This window comes from Carlito syrichta, unplaced genomic scaffold (genome assembly GCF_000164805.1).
Source record: "Carlito syrichta isolate Samal-C Ts95f unplaced genomic scaffold, Tarsius_syrichta-2.0.1 Scaffold308352, whole genome shotgun sequence".
In the NCBI taxonomy this organism is placed as follows: domain Eukaryota; kingdom Metazoa; phylum Chordata; class Mammalia; order Primates; family Tarsiidae; genus Carlito; species Carlito syrichta.
The window spans coordinates 510116-526265 of record NW_007252448.1 but is presented as its reverse complement, the minus strand read 5'-3'; the positions used below and the strand labels follow the sequence as shown (position 1 = coordinate 526265).

Genomic DNA, 16150 nt, shown 5'->3' with positions numbered 1-16150 from the left:
ATTATAATTTAGATATTTCCTTTTTATTCAGATTTGTTATTTCAGTGAATGTTTTTTCAATGACCTACAACTTCAAAAGAAGCTTCCTGTATTTTCCTGTTTCCTCAGGTTTTCCTTAGTCTTTCTGGGTAGCAAACATCCAAGTTATGCACTTCATAGTCATCTTTAATAGTTCTTAGTTTATTGCTTTCTTTTCACTCAATAACCTCTTCCGCCTTATTCCATTAATTCCTGTAGATTCAAATGCCAGGCATATGTCAATGACTCCTTGATCTATACTTATACTCCAAGCCTATGTTCCAAAATATACAGTACAGCTCCTAGCACAGGGCTTGACTCATAGTAGGACGTTTAACAAATGAGGTTCAAATGAATGAACAAGCTACTAGATTTCTTGTTTCAGATGTCTTCTAAGCATTCCAAACTCATCCAAAATACAGTTCATTACTATTCTGCCAATATTCCTGTATGTTCTTATTTTATAGATTGCCATCCACTCATTCACCTAAATTAGAAGTCTCAGGCACCCTCAAATCTTAAATCTCTATTTTTTTTTTTTTTTTGAGTTGGGGTCTCACACGGTCACCCAGACTGGAGTGCAGTGGCCGCTCCCGGCCACTGCAGCCTCGCCTGCTGGGCTCCGGCGATCCTTCCACCTCAGTCTTCCGAGTAGCCGGAATTACAGGCATGCGCTACCACGTCCGGCTGATTTTTTGATTTATTGTAGAGATGAGGTCTCACTGCCCAGGTGGGTCTCGAACCCGCGGGCTCAGGCAATCCACTCACCTCGGCCTCCCAAAGACGTGGGATTACAGGCTGAGCCACCGAGCCGGGCTTACATCTCTATTTTTACCAATCACATTCCAAATCTCCATGTTAATGATTTAACAATTCCTCTTTCTTACTTCTGCCCTGTTCTTCCACCTCATTTATTAAAATCAGTTTTTAACTAGCCTTTCTAGCTGAAATGCCCTAACACCTTTTATGATTGTTAGTCTTAATTGTCTCATAACAATTAGCTCAAATACTGTCTTTTCTATCAGGCTGTATTCTCTCCTCCAGTGCAGAATTTGTCATTGCTTCATCTGCATTCTCCAGTACATTTTGCTCATTTATCTTCTAGTAAATATCAAACAATTCATAATCTCATTACCTATTCTTTTAAAAACATGTCTCCGGTGAACGCTGGCAGTGCTAGGGATGGGGCTGTGTTCTGCACTTCATTGCTATAAGATTCTGTACAATCTGCCCCCCCGCTACCTCTCTGGCCTTATGTCTTCTACCTTCCCCCTCATTCCCACCAATCTAACTACACTGACCTCTTTGCAGTTCAAAATGCATACCAAGTACATTATGGCTTCAGGATCTTGGTTAGGGATGCTATTTGCCCAGATAGTGTGGCTTGTTCTCTTTCTTCTTAAAAAATTTGCTTAATTGTCAGCTTCTTGGTGAAACTTTCCTTGACCACTCTATTTAAACAGTAACAGAACCTCACTCCTCAGATGACTCTATTCCCCTTCACTGCCTTATTTGTTATTTATTCTATTTTTATTTACAGTCAGCCTTCTGTGTCCATGAGTTCTGCATCCATGGATTCAATCAACTATTGACTGAAAATATTAGGAAAAAATGTATCTGTACTGAGCATGTACACAGTTTTCTTGTCATTATTTCCTAAACAATACATTATAACATGTACACACTTCCACAACATTTAAATTGTATTAGGTACTATAATTAGAGATGATTTTAAGTATATAGGAGGGTGTGCATAGACTATATGCAAATACTATGCCATTTTATATCATAAATTGGAATATCTGGGGATCTTGGTATCCCCGGGGGAGAGGGGACATGGAGGGGGTCCCAGATCCAGTCTCTCATGGATACTGATGAATAACTAGACTGTATTTGCTTAGCATCTGTCATTCTCTACTAGAAAGTATGCTACATAAGGATACGTATTGCTATCCATTTTGTTTGTCTATACATTCAGAGCACCTAACAGTTCATGGGACAAAGTAAGTACTCGCTGGGTACTTACTGAATTATGAATGATCATGCATTCCCAGCACCTGCATGTGCAGGAATTAAACATCCTTCATAATTAAAATAAAACCAAAATCCAAAAGAGAAAAAAAGGACAAAGTTAAAACAAGAAAGGATTTAATGATGGAAAACTTTTTTGTCTATTTTACTGGTATGGTACTGAGAACGTGGGATGGTGTGAATCCATTTTCTCAGGTCCGTCATAAAAGATGTATTTTAAATTCTGGGAAGAAATTATAAATTTAAACTCTGAACAAATGCATGATGACTTAGAAGAAGTTTTCCATACTAAAGAGAAAAGAAGTCATTTTTTAAAAATATGCTTATTATGCTACTAATTTCTTCTCTGTAATAGGTCAGCGAATATTAAGAAGCACATTCATTTGCCTGTTATACTACCTTTTACATTAGTTTTTAAAGTGTTTCTTTCAATTCTTTGTTAAATCTTCACTTTAAAATCAGATTAAAAAGATGGAGATGACATTAAATATCAAGTGTTATAATTTCACTACCAAAAAAAAAAGGAAAACAAGAGGACTCTTCCAAAAAACAAGTTTTGCTGATTCTGAGTTGGCCAGAATAAAAAACCTGCTCACTTCCTACTTTTCACAAAGCAATGAGCTGCAAAAGACTCAATTCTTTTTTTTTTAATGGCAAGTATATACACTAAACATGTATGCATACGAACACATCCATATATCCACACATAGACATTAATATAAAGTAAATTGGAGTCCTTTATAAATATTCACTCACTTATTCTTAGACTACTATAATCCCTGGAAGGCTGATTTGAAGGAAGTGCCATGCTAGTTAAGGTCATTATATGACTTGTGACATATTAATCTTGTAAAAGACCAGCAACAAATCCCAGATTCCTGATTCTAAGCTATTATTTAGAGAATTCCTAGAGATACTGTTCTTTATATTGCATAGACAGTACAGATTCTAAACAGGGCCATGCAACTAAGTGGATATTATACGGACAATACATTTAGGTAGATTTATTCTTTTTTCTGTGCTTCCACAGCATTTTATTTATGTATTTACTTACTTATTTTAGAGTATTTTACTCTGTCACTGAGGCTGGGGTACAGTGGTGAGATCACAGCTCACTGCAGCCTTGAATTCCTGGGCTCAAGTGATCCTCCCACCTCAGCCTCCCAAAGTGCTGGGATTACAAGTGCGAGCCACCGCACCCAGCCACTTCCAGTGTTTTATATGCATCTCCTGTCAAACTCGCCACTATTATATTATAACTATTTCTTTGCCAGCTGGATTCCCCATCTGGGTGGGAAGAACTCCGAGGGCTTTCATCTTCCATTTCTCCCAATGCTTGGCAGGGTCCCTGTCACATATTAGGTTCACCACAAACGCTGCTTGGTGAACTGAATAAATTAATTTGTGAACATATAAAAAGGTTTTTATTTTTTAAACTGAATAACAGTTTTCATTGGGATACTTTTTTTTTTAGTTCTTTTATTGTAAAGATGTGCATTAGAATACTTTATTGAAAATATAGCCGGGCTTGGTGGCTCAGCCTGTAATCCCAGCACTTTGGGAAGCCAAGGTGAGTGGATTGCCTGAGCCCGCGGGTTCGAGACCCAACTGGGCAACTTGGCGAGACGTCACCTCTACAATAAATAAAAAATTAGCCGGGCGTGGTAGCAGGCGCCTGTAGTTCCAGCTCCTTGGAAGGCTGAGGCGGAAGGATCACCGGAGCCCAGAAGGTCAAGGCTGCGGTGGCCGGGAGTGGCCATTGCACTCCAGTCTGGGCGACAGAGTGAGACTCCAATTCAAAAAAAAAGAAAAAAAAAAAAAAAGAAAATATAGTATTTCTGGTTTTGATTTAAAAAAAAGGATAGCAATTAGTCAAAAATCAGTCTCAATTTTTACTCCTCATGAAATTAAAGTTGAATGCTTTTTAGAGAAGAAAGTTGAAAAAAAAGGCAAATTGTCTGAAATTAGAACAATGTTCCACTTTTTACTTATTAATCATTTATAATACAAAAATCTTTTAAATTATTTTTAAAAATGACCAGTCACTCCATTTAGTCATTTGTCAGTTTCCATATTTCTCATCAACTCTGCTCTCAGAATTACAGGCAAGTTGCTGACTAAGAACAACACAAAGAGTGACTCTTTACATTTTTCATTCACTTTTCAGTCAAGGAAAAAGTTTCTTAAAAAATGTGCATTTAAAATTCTAGAAAATATAAATCAACATTATCTGAAGGTTTCTATTATTACCAGAAGGTCTGGTTCTAAACCTAATTTCCAATGTTAGTTAACATTTTCAATAAGTGATGAGCAGTCATTACCAGAAAACATTACCAGTAATTTTTGTGATATAGACTGTTTACAATCTAGACCAAACTGACTAAACCACAAAATGCAAAAGTATGCACTTAACTTCTCTCAGGGAAACCTTAGGGTTAAGCTCAGTATAGTTTTAGCAGATTACAACTTAAGCAAGTAAGAGTAAATGAGAACTTAATTTAGATAGCCTGTTTCCTCTAAATTTCTAGAACTTTCAGTAATACAAACTAAAATATTCAAAAACTAAGAGCTTTCTTGTTGCAGATTTAATTTTTTAAAAAGTTACTTTGCGGTACAGGTATTTATAAAGAAAATAATTTGTTATTTTAATGATACAGATGGTATTTCATGAAGATCTGCTTGCTTAGTTCTAGATGTGCCCAACCTAAGCCCAATTAGTAAATAAAAAATTATTATTCTTTTCTACAAAATTGATCACTTTCTACAGAATCATAGTGTATAATGGCTGAAATGGACACTGATGAAAAATGTGTGAAAATATGCACATATAATTAATATGAAAAAACTTGAGCTTTCATTTTAAACTTGAATTAAAATATTTTTCATTATCAGAAATGTGGTCAATATTTTGTATATATAAATATATATCCACTATTTATAACACTGAAAAACTAAGAATCACAATATCCAGCAATTGAAGAAGGGCTTAAAATTATGGAATACTCAATTTCCTCAATGGCACGTATTGTTTTATTTGAAAAAAGTTGTAAGAAAATCTACTTTTAAATCTATATATTTGAAAATATACTCTATGATTGTATTATTTTGTATGCCTAATTATTTAAAAAATTTAAAAACTGTTAATTTCAGTTTGAAATTACAGAAATTGTAAAATGCATTTATGGCTAATAAAATATATTAATACAGTCACATTCTCAAAGCATAAAAATAAACAATAAAGTTTTGAATGGTCAAAATAATTTAGCTATTTTTATAACCAAGCCTCTCATCTTGCCTGTTGCAGCCATATGAAGTTGCTGTAATTCTTCCTTTAATCCTCAGCTTTGAGAAAATTGATTACTGACAGTTTCCTTTACCCTAGAGGCACAGCAGTAAATAACAAAGCATTCATTAGATTCACCATGGCATTAATAATGTTCTGATAAGGTAGTTGATACCTTTAAAGTCTTTACTTTAGAATTATATAATAAAAACTTTTGTCATGGGAATGTTTTAATAAGTATGCCTAAAAGAAATAGTGTGAAATAATACGTATGTACCAGAGGAATATGTATTTTAACATAAGACATTCACTAAGTTTATTCCTAAAACTTTTCCTTCTATAATATCATGGGAAGTTTGATAAATTTAAAACAATAAGGTTCAATGATTAAAGTAGTTCTGAATATGGTCATGAAGATACAGCTATAACTCCTATTGCACTGTAAGCCAAACAAATTTTGTATTTAAAGTTTTCACTTGTAGTAAACACTTTCCTATCTTCTATTTTCTAATGACAAGTCACTAAGATGAAATAATAACTTGCTCAAGGTCATAGCCTAAGTAACAAAACCTGGATCTAAATTCAAGTGTCTCTTGCCTAAATGACAGCAGAATCGCATTCACTGACTTAAATAAGAAAAGTGAAAGTCCCTATTCAAGCCAATCAATATTGTTTATAAATTATATCTTCAAAATCATAATGATGAAAAGCCATAAAATCATCAATATTATATCCATTGAGGTTTTATTATTAAACGTATTATTTATATTTAATTTTTTAAAAACTGATAATTTATTCTTTATATTTGCCTAGGGTCAGATAATGATTTACACAGAAGTGGATTTTATAAATCTGCACTGTCCCATTATACATCTACTGGCCACATGTGGTTTTAAAATGTAATTAAAATGAAATAATATTTAAAATTTAGTTCCTACTAGCCACATTTCACACACTCTTAGTTCCTAAGCATACTAGCCACATTTCACGCACTCAATAGCTACATGAGGCTAGAGACTATCATCCTGGACTGCGTACATCTGGAGTTCAGAAAAGAAGACTGGGCTGAAGGTCAACATTTGTGAATCACTGGCATATGGGTTTTATTTAAAGCCATAAGATCACCAAAGAAGTGAGCATATATACAGAATAAAAGAGGGACAAACTGAAGAAACAATCTAATAAGACATGGAAGAAAAGCGGAAGAACCAGCAAAGGAGGATGAAGAGGAGTGGCTACTGAGATAAGAGAAAAACCAAGCGAGTGTGGTGTCCCAGAAACCATGTATTCAGAAGTGATCAAATATGTCAAGTGCTGCCGACAGGTCAAGTAAGATAAGAATAAAGAATTAGCCACTGGAATTAGCAATGTGAAAGTCACTGGGGAGCCCGAAGAGATTAGAGATTTTAATACATTTACATAAGATGAAATATGATTAGAAACATCTTTTTGATATTATTGGGGGTGCTGTAGTAGACATAGAAACTATCTGACTATGAAACCTGTTAGTTCAGAATCAGCGAATTTGGTTGGAGGAAAAATGAAATGAAACCCAGGAGAAATAACTAAAGGTTCATATGTAAACCATGTATGCCAGCATTAATAACAGGGCAAAAAGAAATTCAGTAAAACTGTCTCTAAAACTAATATTGAGCAAATCATTTGGGAAGAGTGAAGGTTTCTTCGAGTGGATATGTTGTCTCAGTTCTCATTTTGGCAATTTGCATGACAGCATGCCAGGTGGACCCATTCATTTTGCCTGTTTGCCCTAAATACAAGTTGCTAGTGAATTTTTCCTAGCCACATTTACAAAGTTCTCATTAGAGTTTCTGCTTAGATGAAAAAAATCATGAGCATATAGAGCCACTGACACAACAGAAGAGAGAAACTATATTTGTACCCTGTTTTTCATTATTAAAAATAGACACCAAGGATCAGCGGGTATATAAGGAAAAGCTATTGGCGTGAAAGAAAAACAAAGGATACACAAACAGATTTTCTTGAAAAACTGAACACAGAGAAAACCTCAATCCAGGGAACAGAATCTAGGCAAGACTTATTAAACGATATCCACAAACATCAATACTAAAAAACAAAACAAAATAACCAAACAGGACAGGAAGAGACCCTAGAGAAGAAAAGGATAATTGGTGAATGATAAGCGATCTAGAAAAAAAAAAAAGAGAGAGAACTCTGTGACAGACTAGTTAGAAAGAAGAGAGAAGGAGTCAAAGATGGAGTCCACAGTTTCCACTTGAAAGAATGATAGTTTTCATCAGAAATGAGACAAAAGATTAAAATATAGAAGTTTCTTTCAGGAGATCCAAGTTCATTTTCGGCAATGATTACTTTTGTTACTTATATGACAATAATTGATTACATATCTTGCCACATAAATTTGAGGCTGAGTGCCTTTTCTGAAAATAGGGTGTATACTTCAAAGCCATATTTCAGAGTCATACACAATAGCTCTGTTCAAGACGGTCTAACCTCTTAAAAATTTTACATTTGATCTTTTAAAAAAATATTCTGTATGCAAATAACTTCTATAAATCTTCAAAATACAAAAGACAAATGAAAAAGTTAATATATCTACTGAAAAGCTTTAGAAAAGGTAAACAACAGATATCCATAAAACATAAATTAAATATTCTACCTCATACTTTGGCCATGATAGGATTAAATTATATAGTTTTCATATTCATTAAATCAATAACATCTCCTTTTTATTTCCTAGAGCTTATGGTTTTCCATTGCTTGCTTGTTAACATAATTATTTCACTTTAAAAAATCAATCCACTGGGCAAAAGCAGTATTCTTTGACAACTAAATTTAGAAGGTTCTTAAACAAAAGAAATACCCCAACATACAAATAAGTGTGACTGAAAAAATAATAACTTAAAGTAAGTTTTCTATTTTTATCAGATGGGGGCAAAAGTCAAAATTATAAGGTTGGAACCATATGAATGCCATATAGAATAGCATCTTACAAACTTGTAAATGGCTAGAAAACAGTGGGCAAATTCAAGCTCATTTCAATCTGGTAATTTAAATGAGAAAAGTTTGCATTCATATTCTGCCCCAGAGAGTAAAGGAGAAATTTAATACCTAAATGGGGACATTAATACTAACTACATATCTCTGCACATGAAAAGCCATTAATTAAGCATATTAGTATTCACTAGAATTGATAAAAATAATTAGGAAATGACAAATATGTAGAATATACTTTAAATTATCAACATAAGTCGGGTTCGGTGGCTCGGCCTATAATTCCGTGCCTTGGGAGGCTGAGGTGAGTGGATTGCCTGAGCCCACGGGTTCGAGATCCGCCTGGGCAACTTGGCGAGACCTCATCTCTACAATGAATCAAAAAATTAGCCGGGCGTGGTAGTGCACGCCTGTAGTTCCAGCTACTTCGAAGGCTGAGGCGGAAGGATCGCCAGAGCCCATCAGGTCGAGGCTGGGTGGCCAGGAGCAGCCACTGCACTCCAGTCCGGGCGACAGAGTGAGACTCCAACTCAAAATAAATAAATAAATAAATAATCAACATATTTAGAAACACTTTAATTCAAACGACAATTATTATTCAGGATACAGGGGCTTTTATTGCAAGTGGGGCTAAGTTTTAACACTTAACTAATAACAGATCACTGGAGAATTACTTAGTATAATACTGATATTGGATATGAAAATGGCACCTTATTCTGCTAATGTACCGATTAAACATCAATTTTAGAGAATCCAATTCTAACAATAAAAATCCTAACAAAGGAAGATTTGCAAAAGGCGAACATAACAGTCATGTGAAAGAAAAAAATCCATGTGATCAATAGAAAAATCCACATATGAAAACTGTCACACCCCCCAGGATTTTTGTGCTGATCGGTGGTTACAGGAAGAATATGGAATGATCAACATTAGTTTTAGAAGCAATTCTTGGTCCTTGATACATTAGATGGATAACAGAACTAAGATAATTAAGCAAGTTTGACCAGCTCTCCGACTTATATACTGGGGGTGCAAAAAAAATGTACATACATTTTAAGCGATGTTATCTACTTTTTTTGAAGTTGAATTGAATTATGGTAGCAATGTGTAGTATGACATTTGCTCAAAAGATGGCATTAGCCAAATGAATGCTAGCATCACCATGCAATAGGCAGGACAAAGAAAATGGCAGAAGCATGGCTGGCATTCCAGGAGTACAAGATCATTTTGAAATGGTATTTGAAATTCGAGAATATTGTGGAAGTATGACAATGGAGGCATGAGCATGAAATAGGACCTCCAACACACCTAACAACTGCACACTTTCATGATAAGTTTGAGATGTATGGTACTGTGTGTGATGTGCATAAAGGAAGACCTGGGAGGCCTCACCCAGCAAAAGTCCTGCAGTAGTTCGCTGAAATCAGAAGTGTCTAGATGCTGATGTAACCACTCTGAGCACCTCTTATATTTGTACAAGTCAAACATATACCAATAACATTTTGTTATTGGTATATATTGAGTATTACAATTTCAACAGTTTTTTCCTTTCTTAAAATTGTGTGTGTGTGTGTGTATGTGTGTGTGTGTGTGTGTGTGTATGCACCCTCTGTATGTTTTCAACCTGTTGTCTTCGTTTTTATCACAATTATTATTATTTTTTTAAACTAAGGTACCATTACCAAATTAATGCTAGAGATATTAAAGATAATAGCAATAATCTACATTTGGGTGCTTAGTCACTTAAAAATTCACTTCATGGTGCTTGTCAGTGCATTAGAGTACTATAATAGCCTTTTTTAAAAGCAGAAAAATCAGGCAACAGAACCTCCATTTTATAAACAAAAAACTTCATAAGCAGTTCTCACTCCTCTGCTCTACAGCCCCACAGCCCTCTCTTTTTAAGGGGAATTGATTCTTTTAAAACTCAGTTCAGAATCACTAAGTCTTTAAATTCTTTAATTTACTCCAAGACCCATAAGTCTGAGTTAGGCTCCTCCTTCACACATTCACATTTTTAAAAACCATTTTTATCATTTTATAGCATTTACCAATGTGAAAGAATTCATCACACTGCATTGTAACCGTCTGCTTCTAAAAACAAAAAAACATGCTGACTCCCTGAAGGCAGGGTTTGTAATTTTTAATCTGAACAACCAGCAGCAAACATATCGTTTGGCCTACTGCAAGCAGTTCAGTAGTTGAACTAAGTCACTTGCTGAGTGACAAGGACAGAATTAAAAATTCGGTGTTAATTCCTAATTTGAAGTTAATTTCGCCGTATATCATTTGCTTCAATAAACAAATGTAACAAAACATTTCTGGTAGAACAAACAAAACACTTCCTCCTATTTTGATGCTATCTACTGTAGCAAAGCATTTTCTTAAGAGAGGAAAAACTGTAGGTTGCAAAATGGAATTATATGAAGTACCTCAAAATTTTTTATGCCTTTTCAGATTATGTTCTTGGAAATGGTCAAATCCTAAGAGAAACAGAGGCTAGCAAATGGAATTCTGTTGTTGACTGTTCTACTTCACCACCTATGGAACAAAGACTTGTCCCCCAACCCAACTCATGCCCTTATACAGATTTTGGCCTGTTACTTTGATTTTAATTACTTTAAGGTTTCAATGTTATCTTATTACATGCCAAAGATGGGTTATAGTTGGTACTCACATGAAAAGCTAAAGTTCTGAAAGTTAAATGGGTTCAAGTTTGAGATGTTTGACAATTTGCCTCTTAAAATTACTTCATCTTAATGTCTTTTTTGGCATGCTTCTAAAATTGTATAGCCATTATTTGTCTCTTTGACATGTTCTTTTTCCTATAATCATCACTTAACACATTTTATTAAATCATGTTAAAATAAGATTTCTTCCACTCTTTTAACCACAATGCAAACTGCATAACAGCAAACTAGGAAAAAAAAAAAAACCAACTAAAAAATCTCCCATAATCCCATGCTGTTTATTTTCACAATATTTTATGAGTTGCAAAATATTAAAAGTATTAGCCGGGCTCGGTGGCTCAGCCTGTAATCCCGCGCCTTTGGGAGGCTGAGGTGAGTGGATTGCCTGAGCCCGTGGGTTCGAGACCCGCCTGGGCAGCGAGACCTCATCTCTACAATAAATCAAAAAAATCAGCTGGGCATGGTAGTGTATGCCTGTAATTCCGGCTACTTGGAAGGCTGAGGCAGAAGGATAGCCGGAGCCCAGCAGGTCGAGGCTGCGGTGGCCGGAAGCGGCCACTGCACTCCAGTCTGGGCGACCGATTGAGACTCCAACTCAAAAAAAAAAAAAGTATTTTTTGATCCTGGCAATTCTATAAAGTAGAAAATGTAGAGACATTTTTCTGAAGAGATAAAGTCAACCACCTAACAAAACAGCTAGCAAGTGGCAGAATTACAGGTCAGGCCCAGCTCTTCCGGCTGTCTGACCCCAAGTCTAATGCTTTTTCCACCATAATACACAAGTGTTGAATGCAGAAAAGTGACTGTTTGGAACACACATTCTTGCTTTTAACAACTGCATAATAAAAACATTTAAAATTCTTTTTAGTATTAAGAAGTACATTTAAGGACATTTGTCCATAGAAAAATCATTTAATTCTATAGATAATCTTTATCTATGATAGTGAACTAATTCCTTTCACCTATCCCATCACCTCAACTGAAATATTGAAATTTTGTATTGAAAAAAGAATTCTATCAAACATTCTTTTTCAATTAATTGTTTAAAGTTCGTTAAATAATACTAACAGAAAGCACTGCCAACTCTGATGAATAACAAAATTATTTGAAGCTCATTCTACCTTTCTTAAAATGGAAATTCCCTTTTACCATCAGTTGTGTTTACTGAGAGTCACTCTAATTACCAATTTTTGCCAAAATGTTTTTGTTCTTTGAAATATAAGAACCATCATGCTTCCAGTTTAGATGTAATCTACCTTCTACAATAGGTTATATAAGGATATCATAGCATCTCTGGTGAAATTATTTTACATTTGTTATAGTTCCTAAAAAGTTTTGTATTTCTTTATAAAAATGTAAAACTTTAAGAAATACCAAAATCTTGAAAACAATAAAAAATTTAACTAGAAAAATAATTCTCAATTTTAAGAGCTGTCTAAGGGAATATAAGTGTATACTTTGTTTAAATAAATTATCTTGACTATCAAAGAAAACAGGATATAGTAAAACATTAGATTAAATGGTTGGCTATCAAGTTTAATATAGGTTTATAGGGTTCAGCAGAGAATACAAAACTTGGAGAAGACAGAAGCTATTGATTGTTGTTAAAAACCATGTTACCCCCGCCCTCAAACTCCAAGTTTACAATTAATAAAGACGATGTGACGATTGCAGGAATAAAATTATATTAATATTTTTTTGTTTGATTTAGCTGGGTGTGGTGGTTCACGCCTGTAATTCTAGCAGTTTGGGAGGTGGAAGTGAGAGGACTGACTGAGCCCAGGGGTTTGAGACGAGCCTAGGCAACTTTGTGAGACCTCATCTGTACAGTAATTGTAAAAAATTAGCTGGGCTTGGTGGCGTGCACTTGTCATTCCAGTTACTTGGCAGAAGGATCATCTGAGACCAGTAGAGGTCGAGAATGCGGTAGCTGTGAGCATGCCACTGCACTCCAGCCCGGGTTACAGCATGAAACTTTGATTTAAAAAAATCTATATATACATATATAAATAAATATATATATAAAATTTTGCTTGATTTGACATATCCTAATACAAATTATATTTAATGTAGGCAAATGCTTTGAAAATATGTAAGTACAAAAAATGAAATATACTGTCCTTCAAGTAGAAACATGCAAAGAAGATGATTCAACTCCCCCACTGCCCAGAGTAAGCACTTCCTGCTCATTTCTCTTCCCTACCCACCCATAACTGTGGTTGATTTTATTGTTGAATAGTCCACATTTTAAGATTCAGTTCTACAGGAAGAACTTTTGAGAAGGTTGAATGGGATCTAGATTCAGACAAAATATCACAGAATAAAATTTCTCTGCAGAGTCTGCTGATTTGACTAGAGATGAAATATCATCATCACACTGGAATCAATCCTACATATAACTATTTAGGAAGCTTGCCTTTAACACATCCAGCTTTCCTTTTATTCTTCACCTGTTTCAATGGTAATCCTTCTTCCCATTTCAAAGGCCTTCCTATCTATCCTCTCTGCTCTTTCTTGTTATAAAAAACTAACAAAAATTATGTCTACACCTCATTGACAGACATAAGAAACCACTTAAGTGAATTTTAACCAATATGTCAACTCCACCAGATATTTATCTTCTAAGCCTTTAACCCTGAAATGTGGAATAAAAGGCATGTTCCCAGAAGAATTTTAGACCTCAGCAGACAAATGGTAGAAAGAGAGTGGTGGAGAGAGGTTTCCTCCCTCCTAGTTATCAAAATGACAAAATCTGAAGGTAAACCAAGTATCTATTTAGGGTACAAAGATTAAGTCGAAAAGGGTAGCACCCTCCATTGGAAATTATAATGGCCAACACTATTGCTTCAATTTCTGGCAGATATCTGGAACACTAGAAATTAAAAATTTTTAAGGTTTGAGAAAATTGTTAATTATTATAGTGATTTGAAATCAGAATGCAAAGTATTTTCAAAGCTAGCCTACACATATTCAACATGTTTAAATATGCTATAGTCATATAGCACCCATGCTTACAAAGTATTTTCATATATGCTCTGTCATTTGAACTTCAACGATATATAATATAAACATCACTTCTAGTTTTCAGAAGAAGAGTCTAAGGTTTTCAGGTAATAAGGATAATAAAAGACTAAGCCAAGACTGAACATGAGTTGTGAATCCAAGTATTTTCTCACTATAATATTTAACTTATACAGCAACATTAAAATGATTTGCACGTATCAATTCCAAATACTTTTTAGGTAAAAAAGTGATATTGTCCCCAAATTTCTAAGTAAATTATTATATTTTCAAGTTCAAGTTTCTTGTTTTTATAATCTTTGTCAAAGATAATTGTTTTGCTATTTTTCACTTTCTTTCCTTTCTAAAAGAATTCCATAAAAGAAAAAATACTGTCAAAAACATATAGCTAACAAATAGAAAAAGTAATCTTCTAATATCCCCAATAAACATTTCTCATTTGGATTTTTATTTGATATCCTTTGAAAATCGTATCCAAATTCATTTAATACATTAGCTTAAACACCCATATTGGTCATTTCAATTCAGTGACTCATGTAGATTTTTGTAACTAGCGTTCTTGTATACTTTATTATTTTGTCCTTTAAAGGGATGTGATATACTGAAGGTTGTAATCTATTTCTGCCAAAGTGTGTTTTACCTTGGCTTGAAGTGAGTAATAAAAAGGGATTATTATGAGTTTTAAATCTATATAATATTAAATCTGATTCAGTTTCCCAATTGAGTAAGTCCTTTTCAGAGACTACAGTTTGAATAAGGGAAACTTATTCAATTGGGAAACTGAATCAGATGTAATATTATATAGGTTTAAAACTCATATGTTTTGCTACTTTTAAGTTATTGTCTATTCAACAGAACATAGGTTCAGAGTATCTACTGTTAAAGTTACCAAATCCAAATTTCCTTTTGAAACAACATTGGCAATTTTAAGGAAAAAAGAGATGACAGAATAAAATTCATCACATGTGAAAACTGACCACTGCAGTGCTATAAGTTTTATTTATTAAGAAAAGTGATATTCATTAAATAAAAATATCATCTGAACATTTAAAAGAATAGTCAAAGTAAGAAAGGGGCTCACCGGTCTGAGTGAAACCAAACTGATGTAGAATCTCTTGAGTGGTCAGCATGTTTGACTGTTTTAACTTAGACTGTTGTGAGGAGGCTGCTGGTGGTGAAGTAAACGAGAGATTTTTGTTGACCTGTAATAGGAAAAGCAAATCAGAAACTACAACGTAATTTCCTGGGTTACTGATGCAAAACTGGATGAGAAATATTTGCTTACAATACAAACCAGGACATATGGTAGGTCAAAAGGAGTGGTAATGATTTATATGGTTAGTTTGTAAAGTTTACAAAAGAGAATAGTTTTCATCAAGGAAAAAGTACAATGGTAATGAAAGCATAACTATATGAAAATAAATCAGCCTTACTAAAGTTTATCATGGAATTGACATTAATAATAAATTAAAATAGAGTGGTCCTTAGTTATGCAAAGAAATGCAAAAAATAAAAATGACTCCTTGACTATCTTCAATTAAGGAAGAGTTAAAATGTTTCACATTCACATTTCTCTAGCATTTTAGTGAAATAGCAGGTATTTCCTTTTCAGAGACTACACAGAAAACACCTGTACTACTCTTGTTTATGTACAACATGGTGACACAGATACCACAGCTGTAACCTAAACTTGCCATGTGAAATAGTTTCCATTGCATCAAAACACCTAATTCTTAAGGCACTGTTTAAAAACAGCATTAAAATAATAATCAAGCAAAAATTCTCTAAGTAAATACAATGTTTTATAACATAAAATCTATTATGATTGTTTGAGTACAATGGTCTCACAGAAATGAAATGCATAATAAGTGCAACATTTTACCTACAACTCTTGTAGAAAAATAAAGAGCAGATCACTAAAACAGTTTGAAATGTTTATTAGTAAATTTATCTTGTAAATTAGAATTAATCTCAGAAAAAAATCTAGTCTTTGGTTCATTATTAATCAATCATTGATTATATCTTTTTATTACTTTCAAGAAGCATAATAAAATGTGATATATTTTTTAAAAACTGAAATGTCTGATTTTCTAATTCACTGCAAAAATGTTCTATG

General features: G+C 34.0%; 1 protein-coding gene across 3 annotated transcripts in view; it reads right to left on the bottom strand.

Annotated features, from left to right (window-relative positions):
* The window catches only part of AHI1 (Abelson helper integration site 1), a 204428-nt gene that overhangs the window by 88423 nt on the left and 99855 nt on the right, over positions 1-16150 (bottom strand). For all 3 annotated transcript variants that reach the window (XM_008065442.1, XM_021716221.1, XM_008065440.1), the window contains exon 20: positions 15116-15236. In XM_008065442.1, coding sequence (XP_008063633.1) covers positions 15116-15236 — 121 coding nt within the window. The remainder of the gene's footprint in view (positions 1-15115; positions 15237-16150) is intronic.